Source organism: Equus quagga, chromosome 15 (assembly GCF_021613505.1).
Source record: "Equus quagga isolate Etosha38 chromosome 15, UCLA_HA_Equagga_1.0, whole genome shotgun sequence".
Lineage (NCBI taxonomy): Eukaryota > Metazoa > Chordata > Mammalia > Perissodactyla > Equidae > Equus > Equus quagga.
The window spans coordinates 86,915,574-86,930,709 of NC_060281.1; the positions used below are offsets into that span (position 1 = coordinate 86,915,574).

At 54.8% G+C, this 15,136-nt stretch overlaps 1 protein-coding gene across 7 annotated transcripts in view; it reads right to left on the bottom strand.

Moving 5' to 3' along the window:
- Positions 1–1,606: 1,606 nt before the first annotated feature.
- GAL3ST1 (galactose-3-O-sulfotransferase 1) overlaps positions 1,607–15,136 on the bottom strand; it is a 15,693-nt gene continuing 2,163 nt past the window's right edge. For 2 of the 7 annotated variants that reach the window (XM_046639031.1, XM_046639033.1), the window contains 2 exons: positions 3,842–3,981; positions 1,607–3,061 (listed from right to left, as the gene is read on the bottom strand). In XM_046639031.1, coding sequence (XP_046494987.1) covers positions 1,918–3,061; positions 3,842–3,981 — 1,284 coding nt within the window. In that variant the 3' untranslated portion in view covers positions 1,607–1,917. Of the gene's footprint in view, positions 3,062–3,841; positions 3,982–6,690; positions 6,700–8,198; positions 8,349–8,688; positions 8,754–15,136 lie in introns of those variants that run through there. The other 5 variants (XM_046639032.1, XM_046639029.1, XM_046639030.1 and 2 more) reach the window with 5 other exon arrangements.

The window sequence follows — 15,136 nt, forward strand, 5'->3', positions numbered from 1 at the left end:
GCAGACAGTGGCTCCAGGGGGCTGGTGGGGCCAAACCTCCCCCAGGCTGACCAACCATCCTAGTTGGCAGGGACTGAGGAGTTTCCTGGGATGTGGGAACTTTCAGTGCCAAAACCAGGACAGTCCCCGGAAACTGAGACAATTGGTCCCCCCAACTCCCGCTCCCCCTGCTTGGACCAGAAGCTCTCTCTCAGGAGGAAGTTTGACTCAAGCCTGGGCAGAGGCTAACAGCTGACTGATCTAGCTTTAAATTCTGGCTCTGGTACTAATTAGCTATGTGACCTTGAGTAGGTCGCTTAACCTCTCTGAACTTTAGCTTATAAAGCTGAGATGTTGTAGATATTCAGTTAAGGTGTGTGAGCACTTGGCTTGGAACCTGGCACGAACAGGTCTCCAATAAAGAGTCACTTGGCTCTGGTTTCACATCTGGCTGCTGGCTCCTGGTTAGAGACCCAAGAGTCCTTGCCCCAGAAAGGGCCCCTGTCCCCCTGGGGAGGCTGAGGGAGGTGGGTGGTTAGAGCTGAGGCATCCCTACCCTGGTTGGTCATACCCAACGTGCCTTGCTTGCTTGGCCACTATCTTCCTCTCTGGCCACGAGCTCCAACAGGGCCTGGGCTGACATGCTGACTGCTGTATGCTCGGGATCAGCTCAGGGCTGGGGGGAACAACAGATATCTGACAAATACCAAATATTTTTTGGATAAATAAACTGAATCCCAGGGTGGAAGGAAGAGACCCAGGGCCTGGGCAGGGTTGGAGCACAAGCAGACGGTGAGGCAGCCTGGAGGGGTCAGTGGGGGAAGAGGGCAGGCAGGGAGGGGGTGAACAGGCACCAGAGATGGAAGGGGCTTGGGGTCCCAGGGAGATGGTTTAGCTCTTGGTCTGATACGTCCTGCAATGTGACCTCAGGCAAGTCCCTTCTGCTCTCAGAATGTCAATTCGCACATCTGTAATATGGGATGGTAATTGTGCCTACCTCAAAGGGTTATCGTGAGGATTAATGAGATTGCACAAGGAAGCTTTAGCCTGGGCCCAGGGCCTGCTGCTCAATGCCCCACCAAGTACTCCCACTTCCCTCACACACACGCACATTTATATCTATCTATACACACGCACACACATACACATTTGTACTCTATTGTGATCTGGCCACATACTCCGCCCTCCCTGGCCCTTGCTCCCGTCCTACCACTTAGTTGCTGTGTGACCCGGGCCAGGTGACTTTCCCTCTCGGAGCTCCCTTCCTTATCTCCAGCATGAGATAATAACAGTCCCCACATTGCTGAGTGTTGACAAAGATGAACTAACATCCACAAAGTACTTAGTCTAGTACCAGGCACATAACCAGAGGTCAACTGGAATAAACGACTGGTATAGACCCTAGGATGATCACACACACACACGATCTTCCAGGTCCTGGTAGCTCACAGGGTCCTTCAACTACACAGGGCTTCAGTATGTGACAGCTGCACACCAAACCCTGCTACACCCTTGGGTTCTGTCCCACAGACACACTCATACAGGCGCCCACCATGCTTTCTTGGGGTGTCCCAGTCCCCATCAGTCACCCCCAGCCCAGCCCGCCAGTCAGCACCACTGAGGCTGATTAACAAAAAAACAACATCAAATTCCTTTACTTCCGAAGTCTCCCCTTTAAGGGGAGGCAGGAAATAGAACATTCTTTTTTGGAGGGGAGGGGATTTAATAAAAAAAAGCTATAATTAGTCAAATACTGATCTCAGGCCCTGTGTGCTGTGGGCCCAGTCCTGGCCTGCCCGTCCCTGCAGCAGCCCCACCTCACCCTGGGGGGGGCCAGGGTGGCACCAGGAGGGGCTCGGGGGAGGCCAGCAGGCCCCTGCCTGGCCCCTCCTCGGCGGGCGAGCAAGCAGGCAGGGGGCCCGCCGGGCGGGCGGGATGTCACCACTGCAGAAAGTCCCGGATGAACTTCCAGAGCTTGGTGACCCACAGGTTGACGCCGAGGTCCATCAAGTACTGGATCTCGGGCGTGAGCATGCGGCGACAGAGCTGCGCGTGCCGCCGCCCGATGCTCTTCTTGAGGTTGTAGCCCAGGATGGACTTGGCGCCCAGCGGCTGCCAGGGCTGCATGGCCGAGTCCTGGATGGCGGCGGCGTCCACGGCGCGGCCCCCGTCGATGCAGATGCGCCGCATGCGTTCGTTGGCGCGCCGCAGGGCGGCCACCTCGCGGGCCATGCGCTCGCGCCCGAACGCCTCCACCTTGCGCCAGAAGCTGGCGTTGAAGTGGCGGTAGAGGCGGGCGTCCAGCACGTTCCAGGCGGTGGCGCGCCGGTACAGCTCGCCCGAGAGGCGCGGCCCCGCGGGGTCGCGGCGGGCGTTGAGCTTGAAGTAGAGCACGTCCTCCAGCTCCCAGCACAGCAGGTCCTTGAGCAGCACCAGCGACTCGTCGAAGTACTCCTGCAGGAGCACCAGGTGGAAGCGGCGCTCCACCTCCAGGATGTGCTCCTGCACCTGCGGGCTGCCCGGGTCCAGGCCGCTGTCGTAGCCCAGGTCGAAAAAGAGCAGGTTGCGGAGGTAGTGGGCGTTGTAGCCGTTGGGGTCATAGTAGCGATCGGGGTCCTGCAGGAACTCGGCCAGCTTGTCTTGGCTCGAGAGCTTCCAGGTGAAGGGCACCACCGACCCGAAGTAGTGGAAGGAGGACTCGAAGAGGCGGGCGGGGTCGCGGAGCACGGTGATGAAGGTGGCGTTGGGCGGCACCAGGCCCCGCACCTCCTCGTAGTGGAAGCGCATGTGGTTGCAAATGATGTTGAAGCAGGCGCCGGGCCGGTAGTCCTGCACCAGGCTGCGCGCGAAGAAGGCGGGGTAGTCGAAGTCGTTGCGGCCGTTGGGGAAGGCGAACTTGAGCCCGTGCTTCTGGCCGAAGCGGAAGAGGATGTTGAGCAGGGTGCTGCTGGCCGTCTTGTGCGTCTTCATGAACACGATGTCGCGCCGCGGCTGGCACCCTGCCGCCGAGCCATTGGCCGGCGTCACCGTCTCTGGCTCACCTGGGGCGGGGGAGCAGGGCGCTGTGCCCTCCGGGGTCCTGCTGGGAACGGAGAGGTGGGAGAGCTTCAGGGGCTGCCCGGGGCCTGGGGTCTAGAGAGCAGGGTTGTTGGGGACAGTGGTGGCAGGGGAGCTGGGCCCAGGCACCACGCGGGGCGGTAGCCAGGCTGCAATGCCTGGGCGAATGGTTTGGCCTCTCTGGCCTCACTTTCCTCATCTGTGAGATGGGCAAATAACAGGCCTTACTGGTGGTGGTGTGAGACGAGCCTGCAGGTTATTTTCTCATTCATGGCCACTGCATCCTACATTTATCATGAATTAGCATCAGTTTGGACCACGTGAAATTTTGTAGGCCAAAATTGGTCAATTTTGACCAAAAATGGCCAATTGTCAGCAGTTTATTCTAGTTCTACTTAATACCACCAACTAAGGGCCCAGGCTGTGCCAGGCCTGGGCTGAGCAGCCTGGTGGGGAGGTGGGATACCCTCACGGTTAGGAGGCAGGCTTGGAGGCAGACCCCAGGTTAAATCCAGGCTTTGTGCTAGCTGAGTGCTCGTGGACAAGTCACCCCCACCTCCCAGCCCCGCTGGAACCTCAGTGATGATAACTGGAGCCCTGAACACAGATGCTGTTATTTGTTTCTCATGCTCCTTGAGACAGGCTGTTATTATGCCCACTTCACAGATGAGGACACTGAGGCCCAGGGTTACACAGTGAGTTCTGCCCTCAGTTTAATTTCTGTCCAGCACAGCATGGTGTGGGGCGCAGGGTGGCAGGGTGTCCCCTCACCACCACCCACCAGCTGCCCAGGTGGGCCACTCACGCGGAGGCCAGGCCAGTGTGCAGCGGGGGCACGGCGTAGGAATAGAGCAGCAGTAGGAAGCTGGTGAAGAGCGCTCCCAGCACCAGCCCCTTGGCCATGGACTCCCAGCGCTTCTTCTGCGGCAGCGGCATCTCAGACACCTGCGGGGGACACAGAGCGGGGACAGATGGAGGCCGGCCCCAGGGAGCCCCTGCCGCTGCCCCAGGCCTGGCTGGGTTGAGGGGCAGCCTTCAATATTAGGACCTGCCTTCTCAGCCCTGTGGCCACCCAGCAAGGTCCAGACAGGGACAGAGAGACAAACACGTGGAGAGACACAGCGACAGGGTTACAGACAGAGATGCTGGGCGAAGCCAACACAGAGGTAGGGAGTGGGGCAGGGAGAAGGGTCTAACGCCTGACTCAGTTTTAATTTTTGAGCTGACTGGTGGGGTGGGTATGTGGGTATTCATTAGTTTATTTTTCATACGTATTCGGGCTTCATAATGAAATCATTTCCTAAGAAGGAAAAGAAGACCCTCTCCCAGTGTCCTGTCTCCCCAGGCCTGGGGCTAGGGTGGCCTACAGGGAGGGGCTCCCCAGGTCCTGAATCCCTCACCTTTCAGAAGACCCAGCCAGTCCCACCCATCCCCTGTGCCGCCCTTCCCAGCTGCCTCGGGAGGGGCCGAGGCTCCTTGTCTCTCTTCACTGGCCCCTGTGCCCCTGGGTCTGTAGGGGAGGCAGAGGGAGAAACTGAGACTCCAAATGAGAAAGGAGAGGGCTCAGGTCGCACTGCCGGCCAGGCCTCCGCCCACACCCACCTTGCCCATCGCCAGCAGGCAGGGCTGCCCAGTGAAATCTGAATTTCAGATAAACAACAAATACATTTTTTTTTTTTTAGTATAAGTATGTCCCAAATATTGCACGGGACATACTTATAGTAAAAATTATTCAATGTTTATCTGAAAATCAAATTTAACAGGCTATCGTGGTTTTTTGTTTGTTTTTGGTGTGGGGGGAGTCTTTTGGTCCCCTATCAGCAGGGGAGGATGAGCTGAAATGGGGGCAGTTGATGCTAAGGGATGGGGTCCAGGGGAGAGCAGGGGCCCAGGGGGCCTTCCCACCTCCCCTTGGCTGCCAAGCGAAGGCACCAAACTTTCCACTCCTGTTCCAGCACAAGCTGCATTGGCCCCTGAGGCCATGAGAGGTCACGCATGCTGCGCCCCTGACCACACGCATGGCACGTCACCACTCTCCCTGGGGGCAGAGGCCCAACAGCCTGCCTGGAGGAGGGGCGCACATAGTTCCCCCTGGAAAAGCTATCCCAGGACCCACAAACCCTGCCCAGAGAACTGCAGGCCCACACCGCCAGCCAGCACCAGGCCCTGAGTCCTCTGCTCATCTTCCGGAAATTTCTCCTCCTAGGAAAGGACATGAAGAAGCAATTTGCAGAGGAAGAAAGTCTACAAAAGGGAATTCGGCCTCCCTCATGACAATGACATAGCCTCGTTCACTCAGGTGGGCAAGGTGAACAGGATGGCAGTGGACGAGAATGTGGGGGAATTTCCGGAGGGTGGTTCTATCAAAGGAGGAAGGCACGAGCTCTCCGATTTCCAACTATCCTGCGGAAACTCGTGGGCAAAGTCACACATTCAAGGGTGTGCAGGGCACTGTGGTCAGAAATAGAAAACAATTAGAAACATCCTCAGTGACCCTCAGCGGGGGACCGTCACAACAAACCAAGGCCCATTCCCGGATGGAGTCACCTGTACCCATTCAAAAGAACAAGGCGGAGCCAAGTGGACTGGCTCAAAACCCCACTGTGACCTGTTAATGTGAAAAAAGAAAGTTCCAGAACACCATGCCCCCAAATCCATATATATTTAGGATACTGGAGGGCAGTATCCTAAATTTTAACAGTGGTATCCTCTGCATAGCTGGGGGAGACATATCCAGGGAATATTTTCCCATATTATGCATTTCTGTAACGATGTCTTTTTTTTTTTAATGAGAAAAAGGCAATAAAATGAATTTTTTTTTTGAGGAAGATTAGCCCTGAGCTAACTGCTGCCAATCCTCCTCTTTTTGCTGAGGAAGACTGGCCCTGAGCTAACATCCGTGCCCAACTTCCTCTACTTTATATGTGGGATGCCTGCCAAGGCATGGCATGCCAAGTGGTGCCATGTCCACACTCAGGATCTCAACCGGTGAATCCTGGGCCACCGAAGTGGAACGTGCGCACTTAACCACTGCGCCACTGGGCTGGCCCCAATAAAATGAATTTAATATATTTAAATAATAGATCATAAAGCTTATGAGGTGGCATAAGCCTGCCAGCCACAGGCTGGTCATGGAGGGGCCCGACGTGGACGAGGTGCCCACCCATCTCAGGCTCTGGAAGCCACAGGCCTGTGTTTCAAACACAGGAACCCCTTGAAGCCTCAGTTTCTCATCTGTAAAACGGGGCAGTGGGGAGCCCCCCTCGCTGGCTCTTCCTGAGACAGGCTGGCAAAGCGACTAGCACCGAGTTATCACTCAGAGAGTGTTAGCTGCCCCCTTCTGAGCCCCTGGGGGAACTGCTCCCAGCTTCTGTCTTTGTCACCCTGAGGTTGGGCCCCCCTGAAAAAGGAGTGGCCGCAGGGCCCCCCATCAAGCACAAACCTGTCCCACCGGCCTCCTGCTCCCCAGGGGCCCAGCAGGAAACAGGGCAGAGCCCTGGGCCAGGCCAGAGCCTCAGATTTGGGCCCAAACCCTGAGTGGATTAAAATCAGTGGGTTTAAAATCAGTTTCTCTGATTTCAAAATGGGGAGGGGTTAGGATTCCTACCCTCCGCAAATCCCAGGGCCCACCCAGGCCCCAGCAGCTCCACTCACCAGGGTACTTTCCGGAACTCTAAGGGCTGATGGCGCAGGCTCTGGGGTGGAGGCCAGGCAGCAGGGGGCAGACCGGCCTCCCAGAACCACCAATCAGGCTCCACCCAGCCCTGCCCAGGACGCCCCTCCCCCTCCCTCACTGCTTCATTCATTCATTCATTCATTCATTCTCCCACCTGGGCTTCCTAAAACTGTGCCAGGCCCTGGGCTGTCTCACCCTCAGGCTTCATTTTTGAGGCCCTACTATGAGCCCTGGGCAGAGGGCGGGGGTTGCTTCTCCAGAACATCTCATTGACTCTGCTCAGCTATCCTGGGAAGCAGACCCCACTGTCACCTCCATTTTGCAGAGGGGGAAACTGAGGCTCTGAGAGGTAACATGACTTGTCCAAGGTCACTCAGCAAGGCAGGGGGCAGGGCTGGGATTTGAGTCCAGGTCTGCCAGCCTCCAAAGAGCAGCTTTCGGCTTTGTTGATGGCAGCCCCTGCCTGGCGTGTCCCAAGCCCCACCCCGAGCTGGGGGAAGGAGGGCGTGTGCCTCCCCATCACAGAAGGCGGAGCTGTGGATGCGGAGCTCGGTCTCAGGAGCACAGCAGGGGCTGGCCTCTGTGGGCTGGGCAGCCAGGATGGGGGCAGCAAAGCTGAGGGGCCTCCTGGGCATCCTGTGCTGGCAGCCTGGGGCATCCAAGGCTGGTGGGTCCCTTCCTGCCTGGCCTCCGGGAACTTGGGCATGCTGCTCACCCTCTCTGAACTTCAGTCTCCACACGTACTCAATGGCCACACAGCAGTAAGACTGGGGCAGACAGGGCCCTTTGTGATCACAGGCAGAGCCCCTGGATAGACAGAGGCCACAGCCAGGAGTCCAGCTACAGGGAAAATAGTCATGAGGCCGTGAGATCTGAATGAGAGAATGCACGTACACAGGTGGAGATCAATACATACTAATTATTATTCTTGCTATTGACCAGGGCCCAGTCCCAGTGCACAAGCCCATGCTTGTGGGACGAGGGACTCCTTCCACGCCCAGCTGCAGGCAAGCCTCTGGTGACTCACCCCTGAGCTCTCTGAGCCTGGCACCTGGTGAATGTTTGATGAATGACCCTCCATAAGCCTTAGGGAAGAACGAGGCCATGGCCAATAATACGTGTGACAGCTACGTGTTGAGTCACACATGTGGGAGCCACACGGGGCCAGCACCTTGGGACCAGGGTCCCTGGTTTGAATCCCAGCTCTGCTACTTCCTTGCTGTGTGCCCTACGCAAAGGCTGTGCCCCTCTCTGGGCCTCAATTTCTCTTCCAAAATGATGACAGCAACTTTCCCTCCATCACGGGGCGCTGTGCAGATCCTCTGCACCCCACAAGGAAAGTGCCCAGCATGGGGCTGGCACAGAGCAGACACTCACTGAGCACAGGCTGCCACCATTCTTAGTATTATCATTATTGTTACCCTCCCAGGGTCCCAATCATGGCCTCTTCGAGGTGTGTGCCCACTGGCCCATGAAGGAGGCTTACAGGCAGCTGACGGTCCCAGGTCCAAGGCCACATCTGGAAGATGGCACAGCTGGGAGGCTGAGGCTCAGAGAGGGCAGGGCCACCTTCAAGGTCACACGGCGCAGCAGCATCAGAGACAGGACTAGAACCCAGATCTCTTTCTTCCTCTTCCTATGGTGGTGACAGTCCCAGGCATGCAGGGCAGATGGTCCCTTCTCCTTAGCCCACCCCGTCTGTTCCTGCCCTTCTGGGTTACCCCAGCTACATTGCCTCCATCTGTGCCGAGGGCTGGCTCCGGGCCAGGCCCAGCAATCCTCCTGTGTGGCTGGACCAGCACCCTCCAGAGAATGAAGGAGAAACAGGACTCATCCCCCACAGTGTGCACACAGGAAAACCAAGGCCGGGATGGTAAACCTTCTGGACTAGAGCATCGCCACCAGGCAGATCTCAGTCCCAGGGTGTCCTACTCGCCCAGGGACCCCTGTGCAGGGGGAGAGGAAAACACACTCACCTCGGGCCCTGGCTGGCTGCCCCTTCCCTCTCCCTGCCTGAGCCACGTCTGACTCCCAGGCTGCCTCTGCGGTCACTGGGAAACAGGAATGCACCAATGACACCCAGCAGCATGCTGGCTCCCTCATGCTCCAGCTGGTTTGAATATTCATGAGTTCGCTCTCTGGGGATAGCAGGTGGCATGTCTCTGCACCCTGCAGGTGCTGCCCTGGCCCTCTGCCCCCTGAGTGGCTCCGAACCTCTCTGGACCTCAGCAGCGGGGCAGCTCCTTCATCCAAGGGTTCAGCAAGGTTCTGGGTGTCCTTGGGCCAAGGACACAAGCAGCCGCAGAGCCTGCAGAGAGCCAGGGACAGGCTCAGAGGCCACGGGAGGGACGAGGAGGCACGTGCAGGTGGGGAGGCTAATTGCCTCCCAAATCACATCTCTTTTAAGTCTCAGGCTGCCCTGTGCATCAAGCAACACTGTCAGCTCACTCCCCAAGTGAGGAAACTAAGGCTCAGAGAGGTGAACTCAACTGTCCAAGGTCACACAGTTAGCAGAGGGCAGACAGAGTCCAAAAACGGACTTGCCAAACTCCAGGGCTTAAAGATGCTGAGACACAACCAGAGACCCAGGTTTGTCTAAATCTGTGGGAGCCCAGAGAGCGAGCAACCTGGAAGGCCTCCTGGAGGTGGAGCACCTGACCAGGGCTGGGAGGACGAGTCTGATGAGATTTCACCTCTCCGAGTTCCAAGTCCTTCACCAAGGAGGTAAAGTATGGGATCCTGCTATCCTGCCTCCACTCCTGTGTGAGGGCTGGCGGCACAGGACACCCTGGACCAGCCTTGAGGGATTTGGGTCGATTAGAGATGCCCATCCTTCCCAAGGTCTCTGCAGGAAGAGGCAGTTCTAGGGGCTCTGGTCCTAAACCCCAGGGGCCCTCGGGCTCAGCCCAGGCACTGGAATCTCTGGCAGACTGCTTTTAGCTGGGTTCGGCTCTGTCCTCTCTCAGCCTTGCCCATGAACAGAGGGGGCCCAGAAAAGCCCCCCCCCCAATCCTTCCTACAGCACTGATGCCCAGAGCCCCCACCATGGCTGAGGCACAGGGCTCTACGGATCCAGTGTCCCCGTCAATTAATAGTAGTCATTATTGTGATCATCATTTATGACACACCAGAACACTTTCATGGGTTGAGCAGTTGCCACCTCTGCCCAGGGAGCAGCAAGCATCTGACACTTTGTTCTGAGAGCCCTTTCCCCCAGAACCCCACTCAGCCCGGGAGCAGCCCCCCAAACATCCATGAGACACCAGAACTTAAACGACTCCAGGGGGCTCAGAGTTCCAACCTGTCTGAGTGCTGATCAGGGGCAGGGCATGGGGTAGAGTTGTTTTATTTTTCTGCGCTGAGATAGCTTGAAGATAGATATCTGGAGGTGAGGCAGGGCGGAGCTGGCATCAAATAGCAGGGATGTTGGTTTATGAGCGTGGACTCTGGACCAAACAGAGTCGGGTATCAGGCTCAGGACTTCCCAGGCCACACGTACCCTCATAATCCTCATGGGGAGCCCCTGTTATCACCCCTACTTTATAGAGGAGTGAGCCGAGGCCCAAGGAGGAGAAATGACAAGCCCAGTATCAGGGGGGGTTAAGAACCTCATCCAGGTGGGAATGGAGGTCAGGCTCTTGAGCACCAGTGAGATCATGGGTGGGGCGGGAAGGCAAGCAAAGAAGAACCATGAGAAGCAAAGCTTTCCAGAGTAGAGAGTGTCGATGGCAGAACCTGCCCCCCCCCCAGCCCTGCGAGAGGGGTCTCTTCCCAGAGCAACAATGACAACATCTCTGGCTGGTTCTCCCCCTCCACTGAAAACAATTTTTTTTTTTTAAATTATAAAAGCAGTACATGCTGACTGAAAAATAATTCAGGCAATTACAGAAAAATGTAAAGAAAACAACGAAAAGAGCTCCATCTCCAGAGGTCACTACCCTTAAAACTTTAGCACAAGCCTCCTCACATTTTTTTTCCGTCTATATATCCTTAAAGATGATGAGAGGGGGTCTCTTTTGGGGCACATTTTGTTTTTGACTTTTTTCCCCCCACATATCACTAGATTGTGGGCATCTTTTTGTCCTTAGACATGAGCCTTAGATTGATCCGTTTCACGGGTATTTACTGAGCGCCTGCACCGCGGCCAGCGCTAGGGTTTATGATGCCGGTGCCCGGAGCAGAGAGGAGCAGATAGCTGCGGGTGCTGTGATGGAGGACGCATTGGCGGCCCGGGCTTGCCGGAGCACGGAGAAAACCCCTAGTCCAGCCTGGGAGGTGGGAGGGGCGTGGTCACGGAAGCTTCCTCGGGTAGGGGGCTCCGGCGGCGGAAGCAGCTGTGTATTTTCCGATTTCCAAAAGCACTTTGTTCCTTTCTCTCCCTGGGTACACGGCTAAACTACATTTCCCATCCTCCCTTACAGCTCAGTGTCCTCACGTGACTAAATTCTGACCAATGGAATGTGAGCAGAATGGCAGCTGATGAGGTTAAGCGGGCGGACCTTCTCCGTGGTCTCCTTTCCCGTCTGCTGGATGAATGGGGCAGTCTCTAAGGATCCCGAGGTGGGAAGGGCCATGAGGTGGGAGGAGCCTGGGTTTCTACGTCACAGCTCACTGAGCACCCAATTGGATTTCATGAAATGACAGCTAAACTGTCATTGCATTAAGACTTTCGGAACTTGGGGCTTGTCTGTTACAGCGGCTAGCATTGACTAACGCATCTGTCACCCTAGAATGAGCCAGGCAGAGAGAAAAATGTGTGCAAAGGCCCAGGGCAATTGAGAAACTAACAAATGTTCAGCCTGGCTAGAGCGTCCACTATGTGTGCATGTCAGAGGTTGAGTGGGCAGGGAAGACTAGAGGCACAGCCAGAAAGGGGGCAGGGGCAGGCAGGACATGCAGGGCCTCGGGAAGCATGCTAAGGAATCTGGCCTGGATCCTGTGGGCAATGGGGAGCCCTGGCAGGGCCTACCGAAGAGGAGTGAGGAGATGGGATGCCCATCTGGCTGTTGGATGAACTGTAGGGGTGAAGAAGGAGGGGGAGGAGCAGGCAGACCTCTAGGTGGTTATTACAGCTGTCCAGGTATGAGATGACCTGGACCAAGCAGAAGGCCAAGGGATAGACTGGAGCCACCTGTAGGCCACGGCATGGACGGCATTTGGTGGGTGATTGGGTATGGAGGAGGGGCAGAAAGACTCCCTGCTGGAGTGACTGGCTGGCTGGGCGTGGAGGTAGTCCTTGAGTGGGAAAGGTTAAGAGAAGGACAGGTTTAGTGTTGGGGTCGGGTGGCTGATGTCAGGTTCAATTTAGGACACGTTCAGTCTGGGAGATGTGTGACATGCTCACAGAATGTCCAAAGGGCAGTAGGATCCCCTGCCTGGAGCACAAGAGAGAGATCTCAGGGGAGAGAGGGTGGGGGCCATGGGCACAGAGTTGGGAACTGAGGCCAGAGGAGTAAATGGAGTCACCAGGGAGAGGGTGAGGAAGGAGAAGAACCCTGCACTTGTGAGAGCGGGGAGGGGCACACCCCTATAAGGAGATAAAGGGCCTCCAAAGCCATTGGCTGCAGAACATTCTGTGGAACCACTGCTCCCCAGGAACCATTCCCTGCATGAAGGGCATCTGTGCTGTTTGCTGAGTGTACACACATAGGAACAGGGCTCTGGGAGAGAAGGTGGTGGGGTGAGGGGGCCCTAGGGCTGCTTCCTACAGCTGGAAAAGAATCTCATGGGGACACTGGAGGAGACTTTAAAAGTGGAGCAGAAAGACTCTCCCTACAGTGCTCAGAGTACATATTTGACAGCAACTATTACAGTTCTAAAAGAGTCTATCCTCAGACCCAGCAACTCCATCTGTGGGAGTTTATTCAAAGAAGATAATCTAACAAGAGATCTGAGATGGGTCACAAAGATGTTCATTGTGGTATTATCCCTCAAAGGGAAAAATAGAAATAACGTAAATGTCCAACAATAGGGGATGGTTAAAAATATTATGTGACATTCACCTCATGGTCTATTATATACTCATTAAAATGATGTCCACAATAATAATTAAGTGAAAAATACACACACATAGAATTGTACACATATATACACACATATATAATTTTGTTTTACAAAGAGTCTGTATTACTTTGGGAAAAAATTAAAATAAAAAATAAAGATATTTCCATTTTGAAAAACTGCAGTCTGTCTGGAGAAGGAGAGAAGAGCAGCTAGTCTGAAGCATGCCCCACCTTGCTGGGTGACCATGGCAGGCATGTTACCCTCTCTGAAGCTCAGTATCTTGAGTAGGGAAGAGGCAGCAGGGGCCCGAGATGGAGAAGAAGCTGGGAAGTGTGGGCTGCCCAGTTGAAGGTGCAGATGGCAGAGACTGGCCCTCGATCCAGGAGCACTGGGGCAATGACTTGCATGGATCCAGAAGCTTCCTTACTCGGAGCCCCTCTGGAGCAGGGTGCTGGAGTAAAGATGGGGAGGACCACCCAGAGGGGCATTTCAGTGGGACCCCAACTTGCTGACTTGCAGGACCACCTCCAAAACTGCCAGCCCTGGCATCTTGCTCCTACTGCCCCCTTGACTGGGGAGCAGTGGCCTGCTGGGTCCCACACCTGGCAGTTGACTGAGAAGAGGGCAATGTTCTTTGATAATTCAGAAAGCATTTTTCAATCTTGCAGGGTCACCTATCTCTACTGTTTCAAAGGGCAACCATACCTGCGACCTCAACAGACCCTCCCAGTGTCACCTACTAGTCCATGTGACACGTGGGGGAACAGAGGCTCAGAAACTTTTGGAGGGGCTAAATGGCAAAGTCAGAACTGGGAGCAGACCCATAGCTCTTCCTGCTATACTGCCTTGTCCAGGCAAAATCACCACCCCTCCTGATGGCAGATTTGAGTCACCTCAAAGCAGAGAGGCGAAACAGAAGTCAGTCACTTCATTAGCTCCAAAATTACTGGGAACCCCAGAGATGAGCATGTAAGACTTGGCAATATCATTCTCTGTACCTTCTAGCATGACTGAAATGTTTTTTAAAGGAATGTCATGCACTTGTTTGCATAAAAATATGCAACAACATACAGTCAGGTGCCACATAATGATGTTTCAGTCAATGACGGACCACATATATGTCAGTGGTCCCATAAGATTAGTAGCACACAGCCTAGGTGTGTAGTGGGCTATACCATCTGGGTTTGTGCAAGTAATGTATGTAGGGGAGGAAGAAATTCTCCTCTACCCTTCTAGGTTCTTCTGGCTGGCCTAAGAATTAAACTGACATGAGACAGACTAACAGGAGAAAACCAAACAAAAGTTTGAAAACAAGTATACACGGGAGAAACCCAGGAAAACCAAGTAACTCACCAAAATGGCCACAGTCCTCACCTTAAATACCATCCTCAGCTAAAGACAAAAGCAGATGCCTGGGGAGGCAGAATCAGGGACCTCAAAGGGAAGGAAGACAATTCACAGGCGAAAAGGAGCAAACGATTGGAAAACAAGTGTTTGGCGACACAGAAACAGAACACCAAGGGAAGCCCAACAAACAGGCTTTTCGAGGATCTTCCCTGTCCACCGCCCAAGTTGTGTTATGCTAAGGTGAGAGCTCGCTTCCTGAGATGGGTTTTTTGTCTGAATTCTTTTAGGCAGTTAAAGGGGAAGCGACAAGAAAAATTTTGAGTCTTTTGTTTCCTAAAAATCATCAGCCTAAACTAATCCTCATGTTAAAGAGACACATTTTGGGGTGGCAAATTTTGTTCCCTTTCAGTACACTCTATGATGTTCATACAACGATGAAATTACCTAACAATGCATTTCTCAGGACACATCCCTGTTAAGTGACCCATGACCGTAATGTTTTTAAAAAGGCGCAGAGCACTTGCTGTGCACTATGACCCGGATTGGCTCACCCACCTCTCCATTCCTGGAGAGACTGAGAAGCTCTGGCTATAAATCCCAGCTCCACTACTCCCCAACTGGGCAGCCTTGGGCAAGTGACTTCCCCTCTCTGAGCCTCAGTTTCCAAAAAAATGGGGATATTTGCCCTCCCATGGGTTTTCTGTGAGGATCAAATGGGATGAGGCATGCAATGCCCTCTGCACACACCTCTGATTATTATCACGACCCTTCTAGACCCACCTGGCAAGAGAAGCTGGACACACCAGGGCAGACTCCTGAAAGGCCACCCTCCCCATCCAAGCACCCATATGTCCCATGCTCCAGACCCAAGTTCCCTAACCCCCAGATTTCACATCTGAGGACACTGAGGCACAGATAGGGAAGGACTTGCTAAGGTCCCCTGACAAGTCAGGGCACTGCTGGGATAAGGTCTGGGAGTGCTCAAGCCACACCTCAACTCAACCGGCAGGAGGAAAGAAGGACCCCACTTCCTCCCAACCATCACTCCTCACCTGGCAGTTCCCCCGGCCCCCC